This window comes from Maniola jurtina, chromosome 1 (assembly GCF_905333055.1).
Source record: "Maniola jurtina chromosome 1, ilManJurt1.1, whole genome shotgun sequence".
In the NCBI taxonomy this organism is placed as follows: Eukaryota; Metazoa; Arthropoda; class Insecta; order Lepidoptera; family Nymphalidae; genus Maniola; species Maniola jurtina.
Genome location: NC_060029.1, coordinates 15,473,342 through 15,497,864, shown reverse-complemented (window position 1 = coordinate 15,497,864; position 24,523 = coordinate 15,473,342). Strand labels below are relative to the sequence as shown.

The 24,523-nt window shown below is 40.6% G+C and overlaps 2 protein-coding genes and 1 long non-coding RNA gene across 4 annotated transcripts; 1 reads left to right on the top strand and 2 right to left on the bottom strand.

Annotated features, from left to right (window-relative positions):
* The first annotated feature begins 138 nt into the window (after positions 1-138).
* On the top strand, positions 139-23,735 carry LOC123866524 (tripartite motif-containing protein 45). Of its 2 annotated transcripts, XM_045908172.1 has the most exons (12): positions 139-294; positions 3,518-3,819; positions 16,144-16,280; positions 17,021-17,191; positions 18,496-18,669; positions 19,031-19,207; positions 19,395-19,592; positions 20,989-21,202; positions 21,625-21,716; positions 22,086-22,238; positions 22,831-22,966; positions 23,573-23,735. In XM_045908172.1, the coding sequence occupies exons 1-12, from the start codon at positions 278-280 to the stop codon at positions 23,689-23,691; spliced, it is 1,890 nt and encodes a 629-aa protein (XP_045764128.1). In that variant the 5' UTR covers positions 139-277; the 3' UTR covers positions 23,692-23,735. The 2 variants fall into 2 exon arrangements, with proteins under 2 accessions (XP_045764128.1, XP_045764120.1); XM_045908164.1 differs by lacking the exon at positions 139-294 and having other exon boundaries at positions 2,985-3,819.
* Positions 6,504-13,181, bottom strand: LOC123866560 (adenylate kinase 8-like). The gene is made up of 11 exons (XM_045908205.1): positions 12,960-13,181; positions 12,560-12,698; positions 12,131-12,216; positions 11,483-11,588; positions 10,952-11,136; positions 10,151-10,364; positions 9,565-9,689; positions 8,903-8,994; positions 8,351-8,498; positions 7,568-7,655; positions 6,504-6,777 (listed from the first exon to the last, which is right to left on the bottom strand). The coding sequence occupies exons 1-11, from the start codon at positions 13,050-13,052 to the stop codon at positions 6,653-6,655; spliced, it is 1,401 nt and encodes a 466-aa protein (XP_045764161.1). The 5' UTR covers positions 13,053-13,181; the 3' UTR covers positions 6,504-6,652.
* Positions 13,191-24,213, bottom strand: LOC123866659. The gene is made up of 3 exons (XR_006796236.1): positions 24,128-24,213; positions 22,607-22,610; positions 13,191-13,200 (listed from the first exon to the last, which is right to left on the bottom strand). It is a non-coding gene; the product is annotated as an uncharacterized LOC123866659 (long non-coding RNA).
* Between the last annotated feature and the right edge of the window lie 310 nt (positions 24,214-24,523).

Below are 24,523 nucleotides of genomic sequence, written 5' to 3'. Positions count from 1 at the left end.
GAAGTTCCCTTCATGGTATACGGTCGTAAAATGTGAATGAAAAAAGAAACGTTACAAATCAAATCCAAGGTAATTTTATTAGCTGTACATTTCTCATATAACATTTTAAAATACGTTTAGTTTTCCCGTGTCGTCAGTCGAACGCAACGCGTAATCGCGGTGCGGGCGCAAAAAATAGCCTGACATTAGTTTTCGCGCCATAATCTGGGTCAAACCGCCATCGCGCCCTATTTCCGTTCGGAAATCGGTTCGGAAACATTGACGTGATGTTTACGTGATGTCGTTGATTTGGTGGTACTTTTTATTGCAATCTGTTTTACATAACGGATCAACGGATATTGTTTTTCCATTGTTTATTTATTTTATTCGATGTTTTTGACAGATTTCGATTATTTTCAGTTCCTATTTTAAAAACATAATTAACAACATGAATTTTCGCGCCATAATCTGGGACAAACCACCATCGCGCCCTATTTCCGTTCGGAAATCGGTTCGGAAACAGACATTTTGACATAATGTTTACACGATTTGATTTGGTGGTATTTTTTATTGCACTCTGATATTTACACAATGGATATTGTCTTCCATTGTTGATTCATTTTATTTCATCAGTTTTATTGGCAGATTTTAAATAATTTTTATAGCTGGGTCTAATCGTTAACCCGCCCCATTTAATTCCGTTCTGAAAACGCTAAGAGTTAGGAAAAACGGTTCTGAATTCTCGTTTTCGACGTAGGTAGTTACTTATATCGATTCAAAAATAATGCAACCACAATAATATTTACCTAGCGATGTTGGTTTTGGTCTTATGGAGAATGCTCAATAGCCTAAGTTTTATTACTGTTTATGCCGTTTTATTGTCTTCCATTGATTACGTATAATTAAAATTAGTTGGAAAAATAAGTAAGTAGGTAAATATAATTGTAAACAAATTAAGTGCGTGTAATCTTTACGCGCAGTTGAAATGAAACTAAACGCGCTCGAGATTCCATTTTTGAAAATAAGTTACAGGACTTTTCTATCAAATTATACCTTACCATGGATCTAATAAGTACCTATTTAAATATTAGAGCTTTGATCTAACTAATGGTCTAACTGTGGCTTTGAATCTAAGACTAATCGAATTTCTGTCTAGGTACCCCCTAAACCGTTAAGCTAAAAGGACTTCAAATTATCGAATATCCAACCGGAAAGCTTGCTAACTCAGTAGCTTATACTAAGTAGCACGTGTGTATCATCCCCTAAGTTAGAACATGAGAAATGACAGGGGTGACCAAAATAGAGCTAAAGGCCTGGGCATTCACAATGCGTCACGGAAAAATGTCTAACGTGGTCCGTCCTCCGAACTTGCAATAGGTAGTAGAGTAAGTACTTACAATAAATTACAATACAAGGTACTGAAGGTTGTTAGAAGGAAGAGCGCGTAGGAGTTACGCTATGACAGTCGCGCGTTATATCCATCACGCTCTTACGTCATCACGCTCATGGAATTCCAGCCAAAGTTACTAGAGTTTAGACTCTAGAGTGTCTGGTGTAACTTTTGTGAGGTGTAACCTAATTCATAGTGAACTTCAAACCAATTGGTTTGGCTCTTATTAGACCAATCAAACTCAAACAAATTTTGTTGATACGTTTTAGGAACTGCTTAATATATTTGACTATGCTAACTTATGCCCGAAACTTCATCCACACTAAACTACCCTTTTTTACTCCTAGGGGTTGAATTTTCAAACATAGCATGTTTGGAAATTCAACCCCTAAATAAACAAACATGTTTCTTAGCAGCACATAATATGCCAAATTTCAGCCCGATCCGTCCAAACTTAGTTTGAGGAGTGCGTTGATAGATTTGCCAGTCAGCTTTTCCTTTTATATACCTATACAAGTATCTAAGGTGGCCGGGGATGTGACGTCTAAAAGAAAAATTTAAATACATCATATAATATCAAAGGATATCCAAATCACTGAAATACATAGGGATGATTTGAATACCCCTGATACCCGCTATTTAAATTTTTCTTTTAGACGTCACATCTCCGACCACCTTGTATAAGTTATTCAAGCGTTCAGTGTGTTGATCTGTCTTGTGTCGTGCTACTGCGTCGCAGCCTAGCCGTCCCGCTTCATGTCTGACCAAGTCTTGTCCTTAGTAAATAAGCATCCCTCAAATGTGGGGAAATTGATTGTGACTGTGTCACGGGGTATTAGTTGCCGTCAGAGCTGGTATTGGGAGAAATACATTATTTTTGAAATTTAATAATTACAAATGAAATCATCATCATCAACCCATCGCGCCGGGTCACTACTGAGTACGTATCTCCTCTCAGAATGGGGATGGTTTTGGCCATAGTCTACCACGCTAGCCAAATGCGAATTGGCAGATTTCAAAGTACACTTTTGAGAACATTGGAGAACTCTCAGGCATGCAGGTTTCCTCACGATGTTTTCCTTTACCGTTAAAGCAAGTGAGAAACACACATAATATACTTACTAGCTACGAAAAGCCTGGGGACAAACCCAGGTAGAGTTTGTCCCCCCCATTATTTCACATGAAAATGTTACGGCTGAAAGTAATCGTTTAGATTAACACTAATCACACTATCTGTAGATTACGTACGGGTCTAACTATTGTACAGTAACTATCTGTTATTACTTATTTACCACAATTTTGCTAAATTTTGATTCGATTTGATTTGATCTACTTAGGTAGGTAGGAAATAAATATAGTTAGGTAGATACTCCGTGTGCCTACCTAACTATATTTATTTTATTTTTATAAAAGCCTTTATCGCTAAAAGCACGCAGCAGTCTAGAACTCTTGCCCTCAACGCTTGCCCCATATTCTTGGGCACCTAACCTGAATTTGAATTCCACCGCATTTTATTTTTCATCCATAGTTAATAATGAAAATAATAATGAATATAAAAGATCGACATTACATAAATTCAGATTTCAAATTTCTCATTTCAGTCCACGGTAAAACGGCGTTACGACAGCACGTTTATTTTTACACGCCCGTGTTATACACACGCGAACGTATCCGCGTGTTATCAACATTACAAAATGAAACAATAAATAATTAAAATAGCATTCAGTCAAACATATCGTCCCTAGATTTATTTTTATTATGTGAATACTATAAATCATACGTAAAAGTACATAATATTATTGAATGATTACCTAAGTACCGAGTTATCCGTGTCAAAATTCCAAATATCTACTCAGATTTAATAGATCACGCCAACAAAAAGTTACTAAAGTAAATCAGTTTTGCAGATAAAATTTAACTTCTTAAATTATTAAAAAAATTAGTACTAGTAGTACTTTTATTCAGAATTTTTCAAAAAAGTTAACTGAAAAAAATTGTCATAAACTAGCATCAGCATTTTTCACGTGATAAACACCTAGGAAATTAGTTTATGCACCAAAAGAATATTTTTGCCTGTGTCTAAAACGAATAAAAAAAATTAAATAAATAAAAAATGGAAGTAGACCGTATCCTGTACATTTTCGGAAGCTTCTCCCGTAAGAAACAAGAACGTAGAAAATCTTTGGAACCTTCATCAATAAGTGCTGGCAACAGCCCCTTGAAAACATCGAAAAATTTCCGACCAACCAGCCAGAACATATCCATAGCTCCAAGGACGTCTGCGTATGGGGAGAGGAAGAGAGCCAGGGTGAAGGACTGGGAGTGTGGCATCTGTAGGAGAGAGCTGGTGGAGCCGAGGCTTTTGTGCTGCCTCCACAGTTTCTGCACGAGATGTCTCCAAGGATTGCACCAGGATGGCGAGGCTGCTGCATGGGAAGATGGCGATGCAGGTAAAATATAACGATACGAAAATTCAAATTCAAATCACACTTCACACTAATCACACTAATATTATAAAGGCGTAAGTTTGTGTGTATGTGGGTGTGTGTGTGTGTGTGTGTGTATATTTGTTACTCTTTCACGCAAAAACCACTAGACGGATTTGGCTGAAATTTGGAATGGAGATAGATAATATCCTGGATTAGCACATAGGCTACTTTTCATCCCGGAAAATTGAAGAGTTCCCACGGGATTTCGGAAAACCTAAATCCACGCGGGCGAGGTCGCGGGCGTCAGCTAGTTCAAAATATTTTTATTCAATTAGACTTTTACAAAGTACTTTTTGAATCGTCAAGAGCATTTACCACTGGTTCGGAATGCCTTTATTCCTTTAGATTCCAGATTTGCAGATCCTCTGTTATTATGAATGCATCATTGTTTCATAATAGCAATAAAATAGCAGTTAAAGCGTTTAAAAACTTTATTATGGTGGCCTGTTTATTTACTCGGCATCTGGAAGAGCTATTAACCTCGCTAAGTAGCTGTTAATAGATCGATAACAATGTGTGGTAATAGGCGGTCTCTACTACGATACAAAGATACACAACCACTACACAACTTATCATCCGAGTGTCCGAGACGCAAAATATCTCTTAGACAGAATATGAGCAGTAAAAAGGTAACAGACAGATAGGCAGACGGACAGACCGATAATCTCTTGCAAAGGTAAATAATTATAATATTAGTACTTGTGGATTATACTTGTTATAGGATGATTGTCTTAGAGAGGTAAGTACCTAAAGTCCATCATCGATTTAAAATAATTATTGGAAAATGATTGATGCTTTCAAAAACATCTGCCAATTATCAGGATGTGTCATGGATGGACAACAGACGAGCAACAAGAGAATATTTTTGGCAACGGATTGCTCGTTTTTAGGGTTCCGTACCAGATGAATGTCAACGGAACCCTATTATACTAGCGCCCGCTGTCCGACCGTCCGTCCATCCGTCCGTCTTTTGGCTGTACTATCTCGTGAACCGTACTAGGTAAAGAGTTGAAATTTTCACAGAATGTGTGTTTATATTGCCGCTGTTAAGTACAACAAATAGATAGTAAAAATTTCAAAATTTAATACGAAAATTAACAAAAAATTTAAATATGTCTTGTAATGATGGTACGGAACCCTTCGTGTGCTAGTCCCACTCGCACTTAGATAATTGTTTGTGTTACGTTAATTTATTTTAGCTCTTGTTGAATCACTGTCTAATGACCTTCTAAAAACAGACCTAGACCTAGAAAGTTTACACATACCTACTCTGAATGTTTTAGTCCACCAGTTTCTAGGCTAGTTGACTTAGTTCGGTGGCCAGGCGCGCCTGAGTCTTTCAGTGTCATACCTGCCTACGCACTGTACATAATAAAAAAGTTCAAAAAAATAACTAAAACCGATTTTTGAGAAACACTGCCAGAAACATTCATGTCGAATTGAGAACCTTCTCCTTTTTTGAAATGGCTTATTAGTTTGCAAGGGTAGTGCTAAGCAAAGCCTCAATAGCCAAACGGTTGAAGGAGTGCCACAGATTTAAAAGACTTTGGATTCCTGTGAGGAGTGCAATGGACTGAAAACCGAACGGTTGACCGCGGGAGAGGTTCTAACCTTCTTTTTGATCGCTGGGAAATGCGTTTACGGAATCCAGTCAGCCAGTAACCTGGGTGTTACCTGCGCTTTGCTTGGCGACTGGGTCACGGAAACACCAAAGCATTAACCGCGACCCAGCCTGTGACGTCCCCTAACACACCAATGAACTGCGCCTACCGACCCTGTGGGACTCAACGAGCAACAGACCGACCGCCCGGACCGACCGCCAAAGCGGCATACTTGACGCTCAAAAGCTTGAAGCGGAGGGGAAAAGGGGTCATAGTCATGAAACTTAAAGAATTAAGTAGGTAGTATGTATCCTACTTCATAGACTAGGTCAAGTATGAAAGTTAAATCTTTGTAAACGAAATAGGTTATGAAGCCACACAGTGGCAAGGCTACGAGCATGTCACATTGCACTAATTGAATTATTTCGGATCCAGTATCGACATTCACAGCTGATTTCCAACAAACTACTGAGGTCGGATTCCTATTTATACTTATTCAATCTATTTGTAGGTAATCGGTCGATAATTGTTTATTACATACCTTTATGTACTTATACAGTAGGTACCTACCTAGTTGATAATTTTTCGGACAAAGTCAAGTACATATACCTACCAAGCTACATAAATAAAAAACAGTTTTCTATGCACATGTTTTTAATTCTTTTTGAATAAGAAACAAGATATAAAAAATTCTAAACATTTACACAATACATTTTGTGTCGCCGAGTTTTGAGGAACTCTTACAAAACACGCACGCAACTCTTAGGGTGGCCAATCAACATTGAGATACCCTGCGCTGTGCTGTCTATCGCGATTATAATGAAGATACACACAAACCCTGCTGCGCTGCGCTTTGTACGGCTGTGATGTGTTTAAAACATAGCAAGGATCTCGCTGAATCTTCCGTCTATCTCGCTTGCACTTGTGCACATGCATGTCGCGCTGTTGCAATCGCACAGCACACCACGCAGCACAATGCTCGTAGAAAATGTAATCTAATTATAATTGTAGAATTGTAATTGTAGAAAATCTAATTATATAGCACCAGAAAGTTAGTTTAGCTGAGTACTGCGCAGCGCAGCATAGCTCAATGTTGATTGGTCACCTATACGCGTTGCGCCTAGCACGCAATGATAGTTGATAAACGAACTCCACATCCTCGTGGCGACATGACAGTCTCACTCATAGACAATCTATTGTGAATGATCCGATATGAACATGAGCTCGTCTGCGCGTACGTTGCGTATGTGCGAACCAGTCTTAATGTTGTGGAGCGGCCCTGCCATGATGGCGGCTTGCACTTTCACTTGCACTTCATCTGTAGGTAAGTAGATAAATAATAATTGATTATTTATTGACCGTTGAAGAAACAAGAGGGGGAGCTACATAGAGGTTCGGAGGCAACGACGGAGAGGAGGAACGAAGTTAGGAGGAAGAGGATGTGATGAACGTGGAGAAGGGGAGTGAGAGTGGGGGAAACCTGGAGGATTAACTAAATAGGAGAGGAAGTGGATAGTAGCCTAATAGGAGACACCAAGATCGGCGAAGGGAATCTCCTGTAACTATGACGTCTGCCCCAGAAAGGGAAAAGTGATATACATTATATAGAGGTAAGGAAGCAGGTTAGAAATAATTTGTAGGGAGTCAAGAAGGCAGTCCGGGACACACGCCAAACTACCGAACGGGTGCTCACCCGCGTTTTGCCTCATATAACCGCGAGATGGTTAGTGGGACCATGGGAAGTTAGAGAAAAGTTTGTGGAACAAAATGCCATCAACTCCCAGTATACAAGGAAATAGCTGAGGCGATTGCGATAAGTTGGGCATGTTTTGCGAAGGGCAGCCTGCAGGTCGAAGGAGACCGTTGAAGCAGACCTTAAAAGAGTGGGACTCTCGTGGAATGTTAAGGGACCTGTCAAAGATAGGGAGACATGAAAACTGCTGCAGCCCTAAGTTCCACGAGGGTATAAAATTCCACGAGGGAAACATGTGAATCAATTCAGTGGTAGACTAATTTTATTAAGTACCTACCACGGACTCGGACTCGCATTTACACTTTCCGGGTATACATCCTAGGGTGGCTGTTTTGGGTGGTTAAAGGAAACTAACCAGTAGATTTAGTAGCGTCAACCTCCACGGCAGTGATGCCTGCCGCAGCCCGGAGCTCGGCCAGGGACTCGCTGAAGTAGGTATCCAGCTGGCAACATTGGTTGTATTTAGTCGTTTTTTTTATAGACTAGCGCTTGGCTGCAATCCAACTTGTTGGCAAGTGATGATGCAGCCTAAGATGGAGCGCCCTTGCCTACCTATTTACTCTTAACTTATATATTCAAATGGAAGGGGAAAATTGCATACCATTAAAAGTTGAAGAAGAATATTATGTTGAAGCATCGCTCTCTTTTGAGTTCAGATTTTGCCTGTCTATCGGTATTCTACAAATTAAAATATCAAGAATATTTCGGAGAGTGCCCGAGAACTTTTTGCCCTGGTTCCTCCTTCACCTTTCTACTATCGTACCGCAAGGCATCGTCAAGGCATTCGCGGGGGTTCGAAAACTTCAATTCCGGGCACACACGTCTAACTTTTCGGAGTTATGTGCGTTTTAAGCAATTAAATATCACTTGATACAAGTTGCAACACCATACGTAAGTTTCTTCACGAAGATGTTTTCCTTCATCGTTAAACATCGTGAGGAAACTTGTATGGTTGAAACTTCTCCATAACGTTCTCAAAGGTGTGTGAAGTCTGTCAATCTGCACTTGGTCAGCTTGGCTTTCTCATTTTGAGAGAAGATCTATAATCACTAGTGAGCCAACGATAGATTCATGATGATGACGAGGAATTGTAGATAAGGATACATCACACCGCCTATGGCACGTGCAAGAATATTACCTCGGCGTCCAACTGCGCCTCGAAAGCTGGGTCAGGCAGCAGCACCCGAGGGCCGGAGCCAAGCGGCGCGGCGTGCCCCGTGCAGTCCACGCCGCGACCCTGCGCGCGCGCCTTGCACGCCGCCCGTGGCACGTGCAGGAATATTATACTGTTGCAAATGACAAGGAAGGAAGTAAGGAGGAATATGAAGACGCGGAGGATGGAAGCGAAAGAGAGTGCGCAAATAGCAAGGCGGAAACAGGAGAAGAAGTGAATCCCGATACCAGAAGACACCACGACAGACTACGGAAATCTCTTGTAACCGTAACATCTGCTCTAAAAAGGAAAGTGACATACTGGGGATATATGGAAGAGAGAGAAAATAATTTATAGGGAGTCAAGAGGACACGCCAAGAGTACCGAACGGGCTCCCTCTGTCGTTTCGGCCCATATAACAGCCAAGTTGGTGGGATCATGGCTGGTGGTGGGTTGCGATAAGATAGAGGACGCTTAGCCGGCAGTCATAGATACGTTTACGATTTACTATTTACTTCATGAGGTACAGAGGTTTACCGATTAGGCGGAGTAGGCATGCGATCCAAATGTTCAAAATCCTCACCGGAAGCAGGATATCCAGTTAGGATCCAGCCGTGATCGATGCAGTCCTAAAAGATGGATATAACTAAGTACATAAGGATGTTAGATAGACCTAAAATTACTCAAAGTAGGTACCTATCAAAGTAGGAACTAACTTGTAAAAATTCACAAGCAACTATAAGCCGTCACTCAGAAAAACCGTCCTATTAAAAACCTATACCTACCTAAACCTAACCTATTTAAAAAACGCGGTTTCAAAACCGTTAAAACACCTGTGTTTATACAATTTTTATCAAGATGGCCGCCTTGCAACGTGATTAAACTACCTTCAATAAATAAATAAATCATCTTATATTATTTCCAAATATTCAAATTTTTTAAATTTCATTCGCGCCATTTCGAATAAATTTATTAGTTTTAGTAGTCTCCTAAAAGTACTCTACCGTCTGTTTTCCTATAGGTACAGTCATAGGCCGTAAGTCGTTTAGCACCTTAATCCGCGTTAAAATTATATTCGCGTTATTATGCACATGCGTTAGATGTGTGTGGTGTGTTCATATGAAAAGATCATAAGTGCAACAGGTTTTTGATGCAATAGTTTCGCGGAATTGCTACTCGAATTCTGAGGCCGACCGTACCTTTCTTAAAATGCGACGTTTAACTATCTCAGCTTTCAGTTGCACACTGACGCCAAACTTTCGCAACTTTTCACCGATGTCGTCGTTACGGAGCTGCGCCTCGTTGAATATGTCTTGATAATATACTGAAAATGTACAATACGAAAAAAAAAACATCTGAAACTGCACAATTTTCATTCAGTCAAATGCATCTGCATAGAGTACAAAATAATTTGTACTTTGAGGGTAATTTTCAGAGGGGTTCATCTAGGTTCAAAGACTTCGGAGTAGACTTTTAGGAAAGATTTTACATATTATTATTAAAGCAAAAGTTACCTTTCAATCACAATGCAATCTGAGACGTGATTTTTTTGCATAATTGTATGACCTGGAAAGTGATCATTATAGATTACATCTTGTCCCGAAAAATAAAAGAGTTCCCATGGGGGTTTTGAAAACTAAAACTATACTCTATCGGAGTTTGTGATCGGTTGGCCACTCAAAATGGTCAACGTCCACTAAGTTTGTCTTTGTCATTTGTATTGGATTATGCAACAGAGAGAGCCCTATACTAACTTGTCTCCGTGGATAGAATATAACTACTTACAATACACAAGATCAAAGTGGTTCGCGGCGGCCATGGCCTGCGTCCTGCGGCCGGCGCCGGCGGGGCCTATGAGCAGCACGCGGTACACGCCGGGCGCGCCGAGCGCGTGCAGGCCCTGCCCGGCGCCCTGCGCGCCCGCCGCCGCCGCGCGGATAGCTCGCACGCACTTCGCACCGATCTGCTCTAGACTGTCCTGAGGATCTACGTGGACTTCCTGTGGTACAGTCAAAGGCCGTAAGTCGTTTAGCACCTCCATTAATTTGCGTAGCACGGTTAAATGCACTTGCGTTAGTGTGTGAGGCGTGTCTATAGGAAAAGGTCATAAGTACGACCAGTTTTTAACCGACTTCCAAAAAAGGAGCGCAGGAACGCAGCGCGGTAAGCGGCGTGCAGCTCAAAGAGGCATAAAAGCATTGAGCTATTCCTACTAGGGTAAGCAACCCTAGTAGGAATAGCTCAATGCTTATTTTTCACTTCGACCTAGTTCTAGAAATCCTAATTTGAAGGCATGTCCCTTGTATTTTTATCAAATAAAGATTAAATATAATTTAGACCTGCTATTAAACAGGCAGGCACCTAAATAACCTAGCTTATTAATACCTATCACTACAACCCTGGCTAACCATCGAAATACCAGAACTTTAAGATGGCTTCCCCGCGAGAGATCGAATGAGTCAAATAATATCCATATTAAACTACCTTCAATAAATAAATTAATTAGTAGGTAATCTTACAATTCAAACCGATATAAAACGCTATAAAACTCAAACCAATTTTTAAAAGAAACCTAACATAACTCACCTTTAGCGTAGCCTTATAAGCAATCTTCAAGCCTTCAAAGTCTTGCTGGAAGAAGGAGCGGTGCGGGGTGTGTGGGTTCGGTGCGCGCGGTGCCACGGGCGGCGGCGGCGTCAGCACCAACGACACTGTTGGCAGAACACCATCCTGCTGCAGGCAGCGCGCCTCCGCCACTGTGCATGGGTGATCTAGAGGGAGAAACAAGTGGCATAGCTTAGCACAGAACAGATTTTGCAGAGTAGAGCAGTTTGTAACTGAACTAACGGGGTCCTAAGAAACTCTACCCTATTTATCCTTCGGATCTTTCTAACGATTACGTTTTAAAACAATTTCTTTAAAGTGGCACGTGTATCGTATAGCCGTAGGACCCCTTGTGATGTGTCCATAATAAACCAAGATCTTTTAGAGCGTCGGAAATAATGAGTTCATTAGACCTAAACGATTTATAGCCAAAACCCTCACTCTGAGGGTCCCGTGCTCTGTAGTGAGCCGGCGATGGGTTGATCATGATGAGAAGTAGCTATTATTACGTACCATACATGAGCCAACCCGCCTGTGGCACATGCTCGGTCCGAGTCAGCAACTTGGTCACCTCCGACAGCAGCGCCGGCGAGACGCAGCCAGGTTCGTAAGAGTCATGCTGAAAACGTAACAGGCCATTATTATAATATTTATTTTATAGTCATCTTGTGTTGTCGTATGCACATTGTTGAGGGTCGTGACCTCTTTCAATTAATCCTATAATGGTTGGAGTTCTCTTGGGATACCCCTTTCTATTAATCCTATAATGGTTGGAGTTCTCTTGGGATACCCCTTTCTATTAATCCTATAATGGTTGGAGTTCTCTTGGGATACCCCTTTCTATTAATCCTATAATGGTAGGAGTTTTCTTGGGATAGTAATGTGGTGGGTCCCCATATCCTTCCGCATACAATAATTCGACCGATATCTCGGTTGTTATCAGATGTTAGTGATAATAACCGGGACACGAAGGAAACGAATAAGCCAAATTCGAACCTTCAAAGTCGGTCACCCATCCAGTTATCGACTTGGGTCAACGTTTCCTAGCAATTGCAATCGATCGAAATGTCTTTCTAAAAAGGACCTCGGATGGTTCCGAAACTACGTAATTAATGTACCCTGTGTAGGGGAGGTGTAGGGGATGATTTGTGGGTAACAAACCTTTTCGTAGCGATCCATCACGCAGCGACGTGTGACTACATAGAATCCGATTTCTTTTATCAAATCTCGAACTAAATTTTTTACTTCTGAAAATTATTACGAAAAAATAATTATAAGTACGCGACAGGGTGAAATTACAATGGGGGTATGAGGCGGGAGGACCAGTGACGTCGAATTCTTTGCTTTTTACGTCATCTGTCATCCTCCCGCAACCGTCACCCTATCTCACGAGCCGTCTCAGTAAACGGTACCAAATTTTGAATGGCTCTAAAAATATGAATACCTAGTTACTTAATAATTTATTCAGTAATAAAATTATTTTTTATGTGTTCATTAAACTCGGTTTTATTTTATTGAATTTATTGAACGTTTTTTTTTCAATACCTGCATAATTTAGCTTTTTGGCGAGATTGATGTTCATATTAGTACCTATTTTAAGTTCAGGAGATACAAGCAGAATGACTCTGTCTGTGTCCATAGAGGAGTCCAAGCACTGCCGCCTCAGGAACACCTTCATGTGGTTCAGGTGGTCTCGCGGCAAGTTGAGCACCAGATCTTCCAGCATGATCTATGAAATAAAATATTAATCCATTCCACAGTCTTTGTAGAGTAGTTTTTTGCGTGAACACGCACACACACACACGCACACATGTACACACACACCCACAAACTTTCGAAGATAATGTACAATTGTGTTTGTCTATCTGGTAGCTTTAAACTGCAGAGACTCTCGTCGACGGACAGCGTTGTCCCGGAAAATCTGTACCTATCAAAGTGTGCTTTAAATTATGTATAGTGAAATGAAATGTGAATAATAAAAAAAGGGCACCTTGAAGAGTTTATAAATTCGATACTTTTCTAAATATGGGACAAATGTTTCAGGCATTTCTAGAGGCCTTTTTGTTGCATCAGTTTCTGTCATGGTTTGTTTTGTCCCAAGAATCCGTAAGAAATACTTTTTAATATAACTAACTAAAGAACAATAACAGCAATAATGAATATTTTATAATTTAAACGCTTAAACGTAACGAACAAGTTTCTTTTGACTGTTCCCACAGACTACACATTGGCTGTTATTACGTCAGTGGAATGTCATGAGAATTTATTTTTTTACACAGACCCAGAAATAAAGGAAGTAAATTAGTGTTTATTGAGAATTTATAAAAGTTTCAGCTATTAATTTAAAAGGATTTAAAAAAAATTATACCTATGATGCCTATGATTGAATAATTTATTAAGTATGTGGTATTTTTTCACGTCGTCTACCTTTTAAGAATCTCAGATTGGTCGATTGGACACGTCTCCTCTCCGCTCCGCTTCGTTGGAAACCGGGATTTAGTTGTCTATAAAAAGACCATAGATCATAGATAGGTGCAATATTAGAAACCGAACCTAAACAAGGCCTAAAAATTAAACCATAGGAAACTATGTAAATAAATCAATGCAAATGGAATTTAACAAAAAATGGCTAAGTGCGAGTCAGACTCGCGCACGAAGGGTTCCGCCCCATCATACAAGAACTAAGTAGGTACACTTTTTATTTCTTTTTAATTTTCAGGGCGGCCATTTTGTTTTTTTTTCTCCCGTCTTATTTGTTACTAGAGGATACCCGCGACTTCGTCCGCGTGGATTTAGGTTTTTAAAGATCCCGTGAGAACTGTTTGATTTTCCGGGATGAAAAGTTGCCTATGTCAATTACAGGGACGCAAGCTACCTCGGTACCAAATTTCATACGAATCGATCAAGCGGATGAATACTTAGGAATCCCGCGGGAACTGTTTGTTTTTCCGGGATAAAATGTAGCCTATGTCCTTCCCCGGAATGTATCCTAAGTCTGTACAAAAGTTCACTAAAATCGGTTCAGCGGTTGAGCCGTGAAAGCGTAGTAGACAGACAGACAGACAGACAGACTTTCGCATTTATAATATTAGTATGGATTATAGCGGCAATAGACATATAGATTCTGTGGCAACTCTCTACCTAACGGTTCACAAGATACAACCCGCTGACAGACAGACGGACGGACAGCGGAGGTTTATAGTAATAGCTTCGGAACCATAAAAAGAGGTCGTAAGAAAGAGGAGTTGCGTAGGTATATTTATATCGATTATCGTCCACAGACTCATGGACCACAAAGTCGGTTCTTCAATAAGCTGGATAAAAATTTAAATAATTCTATCTATTCGTTCCTAATGTTTTACGGAAATATTGTAGAACGTTAATAATGCCGTAAGCATAACAATGCAATGTAACCTATCGTGTCGCTATGTCGATCTATCGTTTGTTTGTGTACCGCGGCCTCCCGCGGCGCGCCGGGTGGCGAGCCTATATTTAGAATACATTAGCTCAGTTCCGGACATCAATGACTTCAATGAGATGCTAAATATGCACCTACGTGTTCATTTACCGATGATAAAATTAAAAAACCGGCCAAGTCTGAATCGGACTCGTACACAAAAGGGTTCCATACCATCGTACAAGAAATACACTTTTTTTTTTTTTTAATTTTCATGGCAATCATTAATTCTGAAATTCTTATTCATCTCATCATTCATGTCATTCCAAGTCATCATTCTCATCATTCGAGTCATTTTGAAATTCTTATTATTTGTTCTTAGAGCGGCAATAGAAATACCTAAACCAAAACCAAAATGCCTAACCCAAAGTGATAGAATAGGTAGGTACAGGCCAAAAATCGTATCGCAAACTTTCAGAATTCAGTTAGCTAACTGAATTCATACACAGAAACTGTAAAATCAGATTGTGTACCTAATAGTAATAAAGCAATATTATGTTTATTTAGATAAGAACAATTATTCACGGAAACGCGATGAGCGTTCAAAGAAAATTTTGATTCAATTCAACAGACTGGCGCAATTTGTTTGGATAAGACTTCTTTGATAAATAATTCATTATATAAATTACTGTAGGTATATTATTCACATCTGGCGAGTAGGTACCAACTACCAGGGCCTAAAGAAACCAAACTCGATTTTATGATTTACCAGCGACCCACCCTGGCTTTTTTCGTAGGGATCTCTAATTTTTTGAAAATAATATTTAGCCTATGTCACTCAGAAACCAGCTTTCAGTTGGTGAAAGAATTTTCAAAATCGGTCCAGTAGTTCCAATTATTACTTCCTACAAACAAACTTACAAACTTAACCTCTTTACAATATTAATAATACTAATTATAGATTAAATAGGTAAAATGATGTGAATTTAGGTTTTTGAAAATCCCGTTGAAACTTCGATTTTCCGAGATAAAAGTAGCCTAGTCATATCCGAACCTGTCCAGGATGCAAGCTGTCTCTTAAAATTTACAGTTTCTACTCGATGCACATGGTTTCCTTTTGATTTTGAATAGCTTACAGTTTAGTCCCGTATAACATACATATTTACCCACATCTACCTATCTGAGATGATAACGTGATAAGTAGCTACATAGTAAGTGTGAATCATAACCTTCCCAGGGTCGATCTATTTACAGTACCTATTCGCCTCTAATATGTATAATCTATTTAAAGGATGTAATGAGTAAGAACTAAGAAGTAAGAACTCACGACGTTTCCGCTAACGGAAATAGTGCTTTGCGATGATAGGGTTGCCGAAATACTTTAAATAAAAATTTATCAAGTGCGAGTCGGACTCGCGCACAAAGGGTTCCGTACCATCGTAGGTATAAGAAATAACACTTTTTAAACTTTTTATTATTTGTTGTTATAGCGGCAATACACGTTCTGTGACAATTCTAACTATTACGGTTCACGAGATAGGTAGGTACTGACAGATAGACGGACGGGACGGAAGGATAGCGGAGGTTAGCGAGATAGGGTCCCGTTGCCACTTGGCACCCTTCAGATACGAAACCCTAAAAACTCGATGATTTCTTATGGAGAAAATTAAAATCGACATTTCGACGATCAAGCAAAAATGTATTAGTATTACTAGAAGATGCAATAGAGGTGATGAATACCATCTTTCAGTTGTTTCAAAGCTGCTCTTTATTCCAGGGTCCTTGCAACATGATCCAGGAGGATGGGCCTCAGGAGCTGGTTCAGCAGGGTCTGGCTACGAGAGTGATTTCCGCAAGTCAGGCTCTGACACTAGTTTGGACAAGCTGAAATTGTATGGGATCGTTACTAGAAAGGTTGGTATTTCGAAGATATTTGGAACTACCAACCAATCTGGAAACAGCAGGTAGGTAGAGCAGGTTAGGCAGAATATAGGTACAATTTACAGCCTTATCGTCGCATAGCAATTTCTTTCATCCTTCAGGCTATTAAACACCTACCTATTTGCAAAACATAAAATAGGAATCTACTATCACAGTTCTTTACCATTTGGTTTCTGATTAGCAGAGCCATAGTTGTAGCTATAATTCCCTACTCAGTAAGCAGCTGAGGTTTGAGCGGTTGGAAACCCACCCCTAAATTTGTATTTGTGCTCAAGAAGATTCAGTTTACTAAAATTTTAATACCGGATGAAAAATCTACTTTTATCTTCTTTGTCCAGATAACAAAAAACATGGCTTAACGATCTGTGCGGTTGGCCTATTAGAGGAAGACCAGGCTGTTCACGTGACAATATTGCGTTTAAGTTACATAGTCATTGTTTTTTTTTTTTTTTTGATGTAATAAATTTTTTTTTTTTTATTGAAAATATTACAATAAAACTTAAAGCTAGCCTTATCTAATTACTATACAAATCATGCCCGCGTGGAATGGTGCCAAGAATACTGGCTGCATTTCCGCGTTGGACAGCCAGGCTGATCCGTTGCGCAAAAAATGAGCCAGCCCTTCTGTCACCCGATGAGGCTATTAAACGCGGTATGAGGCTATTAAACGCGGTGGTCATTGTAGCATCGCTGACAAGGTGTTTTCCTATCAGATATCAGGAAGGAACTACCACTTCATCTTATGTCCGACGTGTGGATCGGAGACGCAGCTGCCACTCGGCGGCATTTCAGCGTTGCCGCTCAACTACGTGTTGTTGCGGCGGATGGCCAACCGGGATAGCGGGAATGCTGTGCTATGTGACCTCTGCTGCACTGATAATAAGGTATACTTACCTATAACCAGCCCGCATCAAGGACTGTCCAAGCCAAGGAGAAATTACTGGACCTAGACTTTTATGAGGCCAAGTAAACTGACAAACTTAAAAGGGAGACTGGCCAAATCCATTCCACTGAAGTCTGGATATTGGTGATACATCTGGGAAGATGTACCATTACGAGGTTTATCTAAAAAACTCACAGATACCACCATGATTTTTAGCGATGACAAAATTGTAGAGTTAGGATTTAAATTACCTCCGAATCATAAGTGCCCTTCTCCTAAATCTCTCTCCTCCTAAATTTATCTCTAAATGAACAGCTGAAGTTTTTTTTACTATGAACTCTTATATATAACCACCCTTTGCTTGTCAGGATATTCAGCATCTAAACTTGCACTTCTGTCTATTGTCGCCAAGATGATCTACTACTAATACCTAAACTACAGAACGGAAATAAGTGTACTTAGATACCTATACCGCCTATATCTACGTAAATCCACTTATTTATTATTTTTGGAACTGACTAAGAAGGGCTTTTTAACCCCCGAACCAAAGTGGAGTGTTATAAGTTTGACGTGTGTATTTGTGTCTGTGGCATCGTAGCTCCTAAGCTAATGAGCCGATTTTAATTTAGTTTTTTTTTCAAAGGTGGCTTGATCGAGAGCGTTCTTAGCTATAAATCCAAGAAAATTGGTTCAGCCGTTTGAAAGTTATCAGCTCTTTTCTACTTACTGATAACCTTCACTTGTCGGGGGTGTTACAAATTTTTTAATTTACACTTGTTGTCTATATTGTTTTTACTGCTTTTTACTCTTATATTTATAAACTGAAACGTGACGACTACCAAAAGCGGTATATTATAAGATCGATAGTTAGAAACACGTGCAAGGGAGGATGCCTGTCATCCGCAACTCATTGCTTTCCGAATACGGTTCATGCATGATTTCAGAAAAATGCCATTTACAATGTAACGCTACATTATCAGTGTTCAATGCTATTTCAGTTAAAAATTTTAAGTAGTTACAAAAGTTATTTTAGATTTGTGTTTGTTGGATACCTGATACTTCGATAATTAGGTACAGCACGTATTTTCTAAAAGTTACCTATAGTTTTCATTTTTCCATGTTGTTTCATTTTTAATTGTTGGTTTTAAATATCCCTGCAGTACCTAGTTTTCCAAAACTTTCGAAGCTGCCGGTCGCTGCAGCATGTCTGGTAAGCCTGCGCGCGGCGTATGGTGAGGCCACGCCACGTATTTGCTGCAGCCGCTCTTCTACAATGTAGGATACTATAGAACTCCTTGCCTGCAGGCCGCCAGTCGCTGCGGTGCGTGTCTAGTGAGCGTGTGCGCAGCGTGTGGCGAGGCGCATACGCAGCAGCGAGGCCACGCCACGCATCTGCTGCAGCCGCTCGAACCGGTGCTGCGGTTCTGTGCACAGCATCCCAAGCTGCAGCTCACTGTGTACTGCGCCACTTGCCAACAGGTGAGATAACAAAACTACTTTAACATTTAATTTGTCTGGCAGAAAGCATTATCAATCATCATGATCGTGATATTGACAATCGAGAAGCATCTACTGCTGGATCTAGGTCTCTTAAAGGGTCTTCCACATGCCTGAATCCAGCTCTCCCTGCGAATCGCTTGATGTCGTCGGTCCACCTAGTAAAGGATCTTCCAACGCTGCGCTTTTCGCTCCGAGGTCGCCATTCTATCAACTTTTCAGGACTCCAACGTCTATCGTTTTTTTCGAACTGTGCCTTGCCCATTGCCACTTTAGCTTCGCAACCCGCGAGATATGTTGGTAACGGATCTTCTCAACTCTGAACTTGCTTTATTAATTACAGGTAATTTGCAGAGACTGCTGCCTTATCGCCCACACTGGGCACGCAGTAGCTAACGCATCCCGTGCGGCGAATGAACGGGCAAGTGCCTTGAGAGATGCGTGCGAGCGAACCAAACATGTGCCGGATAACGTGGAGAGAGCGAATCGGATCTTGGAACTACATGCTTCGGATGTTGAGGTGGGTTTAAATCCGTTATTTTTATGGTTTTACAACTATTGTTGGCAGCCATCTAGCCATAGCAGCTTCCATTGTCTTCTTTTTCTTTATACTGCAATTAAGATGTATAGTACAGTTTATTTCTTTTTCTCATATTCCATTTGTCAAGACCTATACGAAGTATTGACAGACTTATACTGTTTCACAGGCCCAAGCTGCTCGCATAGAGAGCGAGATTCGAGTGTGGTCAGAGGAATACAGACTAGCAGTGGAAGCTCATGGCCGAGCGCTGTGCAGCGCCGCCGTGCGAGCCAGGGCGGCGTACAGGCAACGTATAGAGGACAAGACGCGACAGCTGGAGGAGAGGGCTGCACACTCGGTGGAAGCTGTCAAGTTTGCTGAGGAGGTGAGTAGGTTTTTTTTATTTTTATTCACTACTAGCTGTGCCCGCGACTTCGTTCGCGTGAAATAGTGACTTTTCGGGGCGCGAGGCGTGTAGTTACGTACTCTGTACGTTAAAAATGTTCGCCGTGATTCTTTAAATTGACATAACTATTTATTTATGAACCGATTGACATGAAATAAACACTAAATGTTAAGTGAAGCTTACTACAATATATTAGTGAAAACCGTATCTAAATCGAATAAGCGGTTTCTGATATTAGCGTGCACAAACACACAGACAAACAGACAAAAAAATAATTAATCACAATTTTGGGTTTGGCATCGATATAATAACAACCCCTGCTACTTTTTTTTAATATATTTCCATTGTACAGACACCACTTTTCTACAATTTTATTATATGTACTAGCTGTGCCCGCGACTTCGTTCGCGTGGAATAGTGACTTTTCGCGCTTTATATAGCCACGGACGCTCAGGCGCGAGGCGCCGTGATTCTTTAAATTGACATAACTTTTTTATTTATGAACCGATTGACATGAAATAAACACTAAATCCTAAGTGAAGCTTACTACAATATATTAGTGAAAACCGTATCTAAATCGAATAAGCCGTTTCTGAGATTAGCGTGCACAAACACACAGACAAACAGACAAACAGACAAACAGACAAAAAAAAATTAATTACAATTTCGGGTTCGGCATCGATATAATAACAACCCCTGCTACTTTTTTTTTATATATTTCCATTGTACAGACACCACTTTTCTACAATTTTATTATATGTATAGATATAGATAGGCAATAGCGCTTGAATACAATCACACCTGATGGAAAGTGATGATGTGGTCTAACATGGGACTCGTTTACCAAGAAGGTGCGTATTCACTCTTGTTTTAAAGATACCTGGATTGTAATGGGTAGGAAACACAGATCGTGGAAGAGTATTCCAAACCTTAGGCCATGCGTACGAGGAATGATGACGCAAAACGTTTCGTGGGTCTAGATCGTGTGTATGAGATTCACTGTACATAAAAATAGAATCCTTGAGTTCTTTAGAATGAAGATTGGAGTCAGGGAATGAATAAGGATTCTCGGACGGTGATCTGTTTGCTATGTGATGGCAATGTAGCAAATATGGAGACTGAAAGCAAAACTGTATAGGTGATTGCAGTGGTGATGACAAATATGGTAAAAGTAGGTTATTGTAGCGTTTGGTAGTGCGATGATTCTAGACTATAGAACACTAGTCTCTGGGGCAGAAGTGTTGTTCAAGCAGGGCACTCGTTGACCATATTGATATAACATTGCAGCCACCACTATAAATCCAAATACTGATTTTATTAAAGCCCCTTTCAAGTGTTTTCTCATGTAAAGGTTATATTCAGCATCTCTTTCCAGCTTATCAAAGAAGGCAAAGAAGATGAGGTCCTCTCACTCAGCGGGCCAGTACTCCGTCGTTTGGAGCGCCTCACAGAACTTCAGCCGTTGTCAGAGCCCCCGCGCTGTGAACTGCGCTTTGCCCCCGCAGCCCCTGCCACTCACCGACCTACGTTAGTGGGGAGGCTGTTCACTTTGGCACCAGATCCTGACCACTGCGTGCTAGAAACTGATGGTAAGAGCAAAGTTCAACTAGACTGTTATTGCTATGTTTTCAGACTTTATCACTTGCCACTACCAGTCCATCAGTCACTACCAGTTCATCAAAGAAGGCAAAGAAGACACAACACTATGCTTGTTGCAGCCAAGTCACGCCAAGTAGACGTGGTGAGAGATAGTGAAGTAGAGGGGGGGTTTACTCACTCGAAACAGAATGTTCTGTAGATTCTGCCCAACCTGTTCCATCGCCTTTGGCAATCCAGTACTAAAGAAAAAGAGGGAAATATGATACAGTGCAATAAGTATAATATAAGTAGGTAGGCACTTTTCATAACTCTTCAGGCAAGTGCATTGTAATTAAAATTTTATGAAACATGTGATAATATGATCTTTAAAAATAAATTGTGAAATGTTCTCTTAGACTTGCTGTTTTTCCAGGTCTCCAAGATCTTCAGGTCAACGTCCAGCACACGGCAATAGTAGAACTTCGCGACAGCAGTGGGGAACGCATTTGGTGTGGTGGAGAAAATGTAAGATGCCATTTATTTGAGAATTAGGTACTTCAATCCAATTGATGACGATGATCATGGTGCTCTTGTTTAAACTTAACATATTTTCGGTCTGCTAATACTTAGTGGTCGATTGCTCATTAAATAGTTTGATGCCTGAAAGTCGAGCCTTGAATTGACGTATTACCTTACTCAATTTGGTACCCTTCTGCCAAAATACCAGCTCAAACGACGGATCCTGCAGTGTTTAAAATAGCAATTTATTCTCACAAATAAACCCAGAACAGTTTTTGCTGGTGAGAAAGCTGCACTTATTCATTCTAGTTCAAGATTACAAGTGCCAGCGTCCGCAATTTTCTGAGTGCACCACCATTCGTGTTTCATTTTCAGGTAGCGGGTTATTTCAGAAGGCGTGACTCAAGCGCGCGTCCGGCGGTCGCTAAAGTCCGGGAGCGAGGAGACGGGACGTACGCGCTGCACTTCACTCCACACAGCCCCGGACACTTTCTACTCGCTGTTACCGTTAACAACACGCCTATTAAGGTAAACTAGATATTACCGTTAAATTCTTCTTCTATGTCCAAGGCAATGGGACATACGCGCAGTATTTCACTCTGCACAACCTACCAGACAAAATTCTCTATTTTGTATGTGAGGCTTTGACTGCCAGTTACAGCTGTTCTTGCAATTCACGCGTGCATGTCAAACCAACCAGACGCAAGCACGCACTCGCAAACGCACACAATTAGTACCTTACTTAAACCAATATAAGAGCCACTCTCCTTCGTGAATTGCAAGAACTCTCTGTGCTGGTAGATGCAGGCAAGCGCTTGCCCGTATCGGGTTAACGCGGGGGCTGTGCGGGTGTGCGGGGGGTACCCTCCCGGTTGCCATTTCAACCTGTCACGTACTATACTTACCCTACCAGCACAGACGTGATTTACAGTTCCAGTAAGCCGTTTAAAAAATCGGTTAGGGTATAACCCACCCCTTTACTATATATTTTTTTACTTTACCTATAACTTTAGGTTCCAGTCCTGGTTTAGTCCACTTCTATCTTGTTATTTACTTGTCAGTAGATAAAATCGCAGTCCTGGCCTAATTTGTCACTTAGGAACGTGTGGCTTGGTTTCAGGGCAGTCCATTCTCGTGCGCGGCGCGTATGTCGAAGGCTCACACAGGGCAGTTCCATTGCTGCGCGTTTTGCTCCTCGGGAGGGAAGAAAAGCGCTACATGCGGCTGTGGCTCGTCTATGGGAGGGGGTTATAAAGGTAAGTTCGGAATGTCCCCGCAGTAAATATACATGAAGCTTTAAAAAGAAAAAAATGTCAGTTTCGGCTTCTTAGAGCGTCTGTCGCTAGACATACCATACACCGGTGCAAGGAATATCATCAGCGACAAAATATCGCCCAGCGCTGTCTCTGTCACGTTTACTGATGTGACAGAGATGATGCTCTTTGAAGAGCCCAAGTTGTCGCTTATCTCTTTCTAGAACTTGATTTATAATAATTTAACGTCGGCCACTGTAAAGGTTGAACCATAGATTATTATCTATGGGTTGAACTATAATAGTATTGAATCTGTTCGGGCCCATGTTGGGTGCCATTGCCACCATAAGACGGAAGACCTATTTCCAAATAGTATATTTTTGAATAAAAACTGGCTTGCGCGTAACTTCAGAGTAATTCGGATCTTTTTCAGGTCGAGTAACGTTTGCGTTACTTCCATACGTATTTAATGGCCGCCAAACAGAACAGCTGTTTTAAGGTCGCCATCTTTTACTGTTTCCCCGAAACGTTTTCAAAAATGGAATCCCACGTGCGTTTAATTTCTTTAACCGTGCATAAATTTAGTAGCACTATTTTTTTTTTCTCCAGGTTGCGGCCATGGACACGCGGGCTGGCCGGGCGCGCGCCACTGGTCGTGCTGCGGCAGCACAGCGCGTCACTCCACCTGCACGCGGCCTAGCCACCAGCTCTACCAGTTCTCATTGTGAACCTTATACACATAACAATAAAGACTAATATACGTATTATTCGATTCGTCGTTTCATTCGAATCAAAATCACCGTTATAGACCTTACACAAACACTAAAAAAGATTTATCTATTTGGCCCCGGCTTAGTACCAGCTCTCATTGTGAACCATAGCAATAAAGACTATTTCAAATCAAAATCACTGTTGTAAACCTTACACAAATACCAAAAGTACTATCCATTTGACACCGGCTTAGTACCAGCTCTACCTGTTCTACCTTATCACCAAATCTATGAATCGATGACTTATTTCACAATTGCACTAACTACACACTAGTCAATTTTACAGGATAGCTGTTTAAAGTTCGGATATGACTGGCGCAAAAATAGTATAGATGTTCTATTTCACGAAGACCGATTGGCTGTTTGTGAGTGCACACGCACACATTGTACGCACGTGTGCGTGGCGCTCAGCTTCGACCGCGACGCGGTTTTCGTTACGCACACAAATGCGTTAACGCTTATCGATACACTCACTTCTACAACTAACTACAACTCTACTACAATCAAGGCTGAGCGGTCATCGTGACATGAACATCTATACATAATTTCAATACAGTTTAACTTTTAGTCACAACTGGCGATCTATCCTCAACCTATACCAAAGAATTTAACCAACCAATCTTCATGACAATCGTCCAAACTTAACTTGGTATGTACTATGCATGATAATTCAATAAAACAAAAATTACTTATACAATCAATTTTACTATAAAGATTTAATATTTACAAAAATAATATGTCTAAGTATAAAATTGATTTTTTTATATATTTTGATCATTCAATAAAAAAT

Coding starts and splice junctions, on each gene's coding strand:
- LOC123866524 (XM_045908164.1), top strand. CDS start 3,483: ATGGAAGTAGACCGTATCCTGTACATTTTCGGAAGCTTCTCCCGTAAG. Junction 18,670..19,030: donor ACTGCGCCACTTGCCAACAG/GTGAGATAACAA, acceptor TATTAATTACAG/GTAATTTGCAGAGACTGCTG. Junction 21,203..21,624: donor CTGCGTGCTAGAAACTGATG/GTAAGAGCAAAG, acceptor CTGTTTTTCCAG/GTCTCCAAGATCTTCAGGTC.
- LOC123866560 (XM_045908205.1), bottom strand. CDS start 13,052: ATGACAGAAACTGATGCAACAAAAAGGCCTCTAGAAATGCCTGAAACA. Junction 11,589..12,130: donor TGATGGATCGCTACGAAAAG/GTTTGTTACCCA, acceptor TTACGTTTTCAG/CATGACTCTTACGAACCTGG. Junction 7,656..8,350: donor AGGCGCAGTTGGACGCCGAG/GTAATATTCTTG, acceptor CAATGTTGCCAG/CTGGATACCTACTTCAGCGA.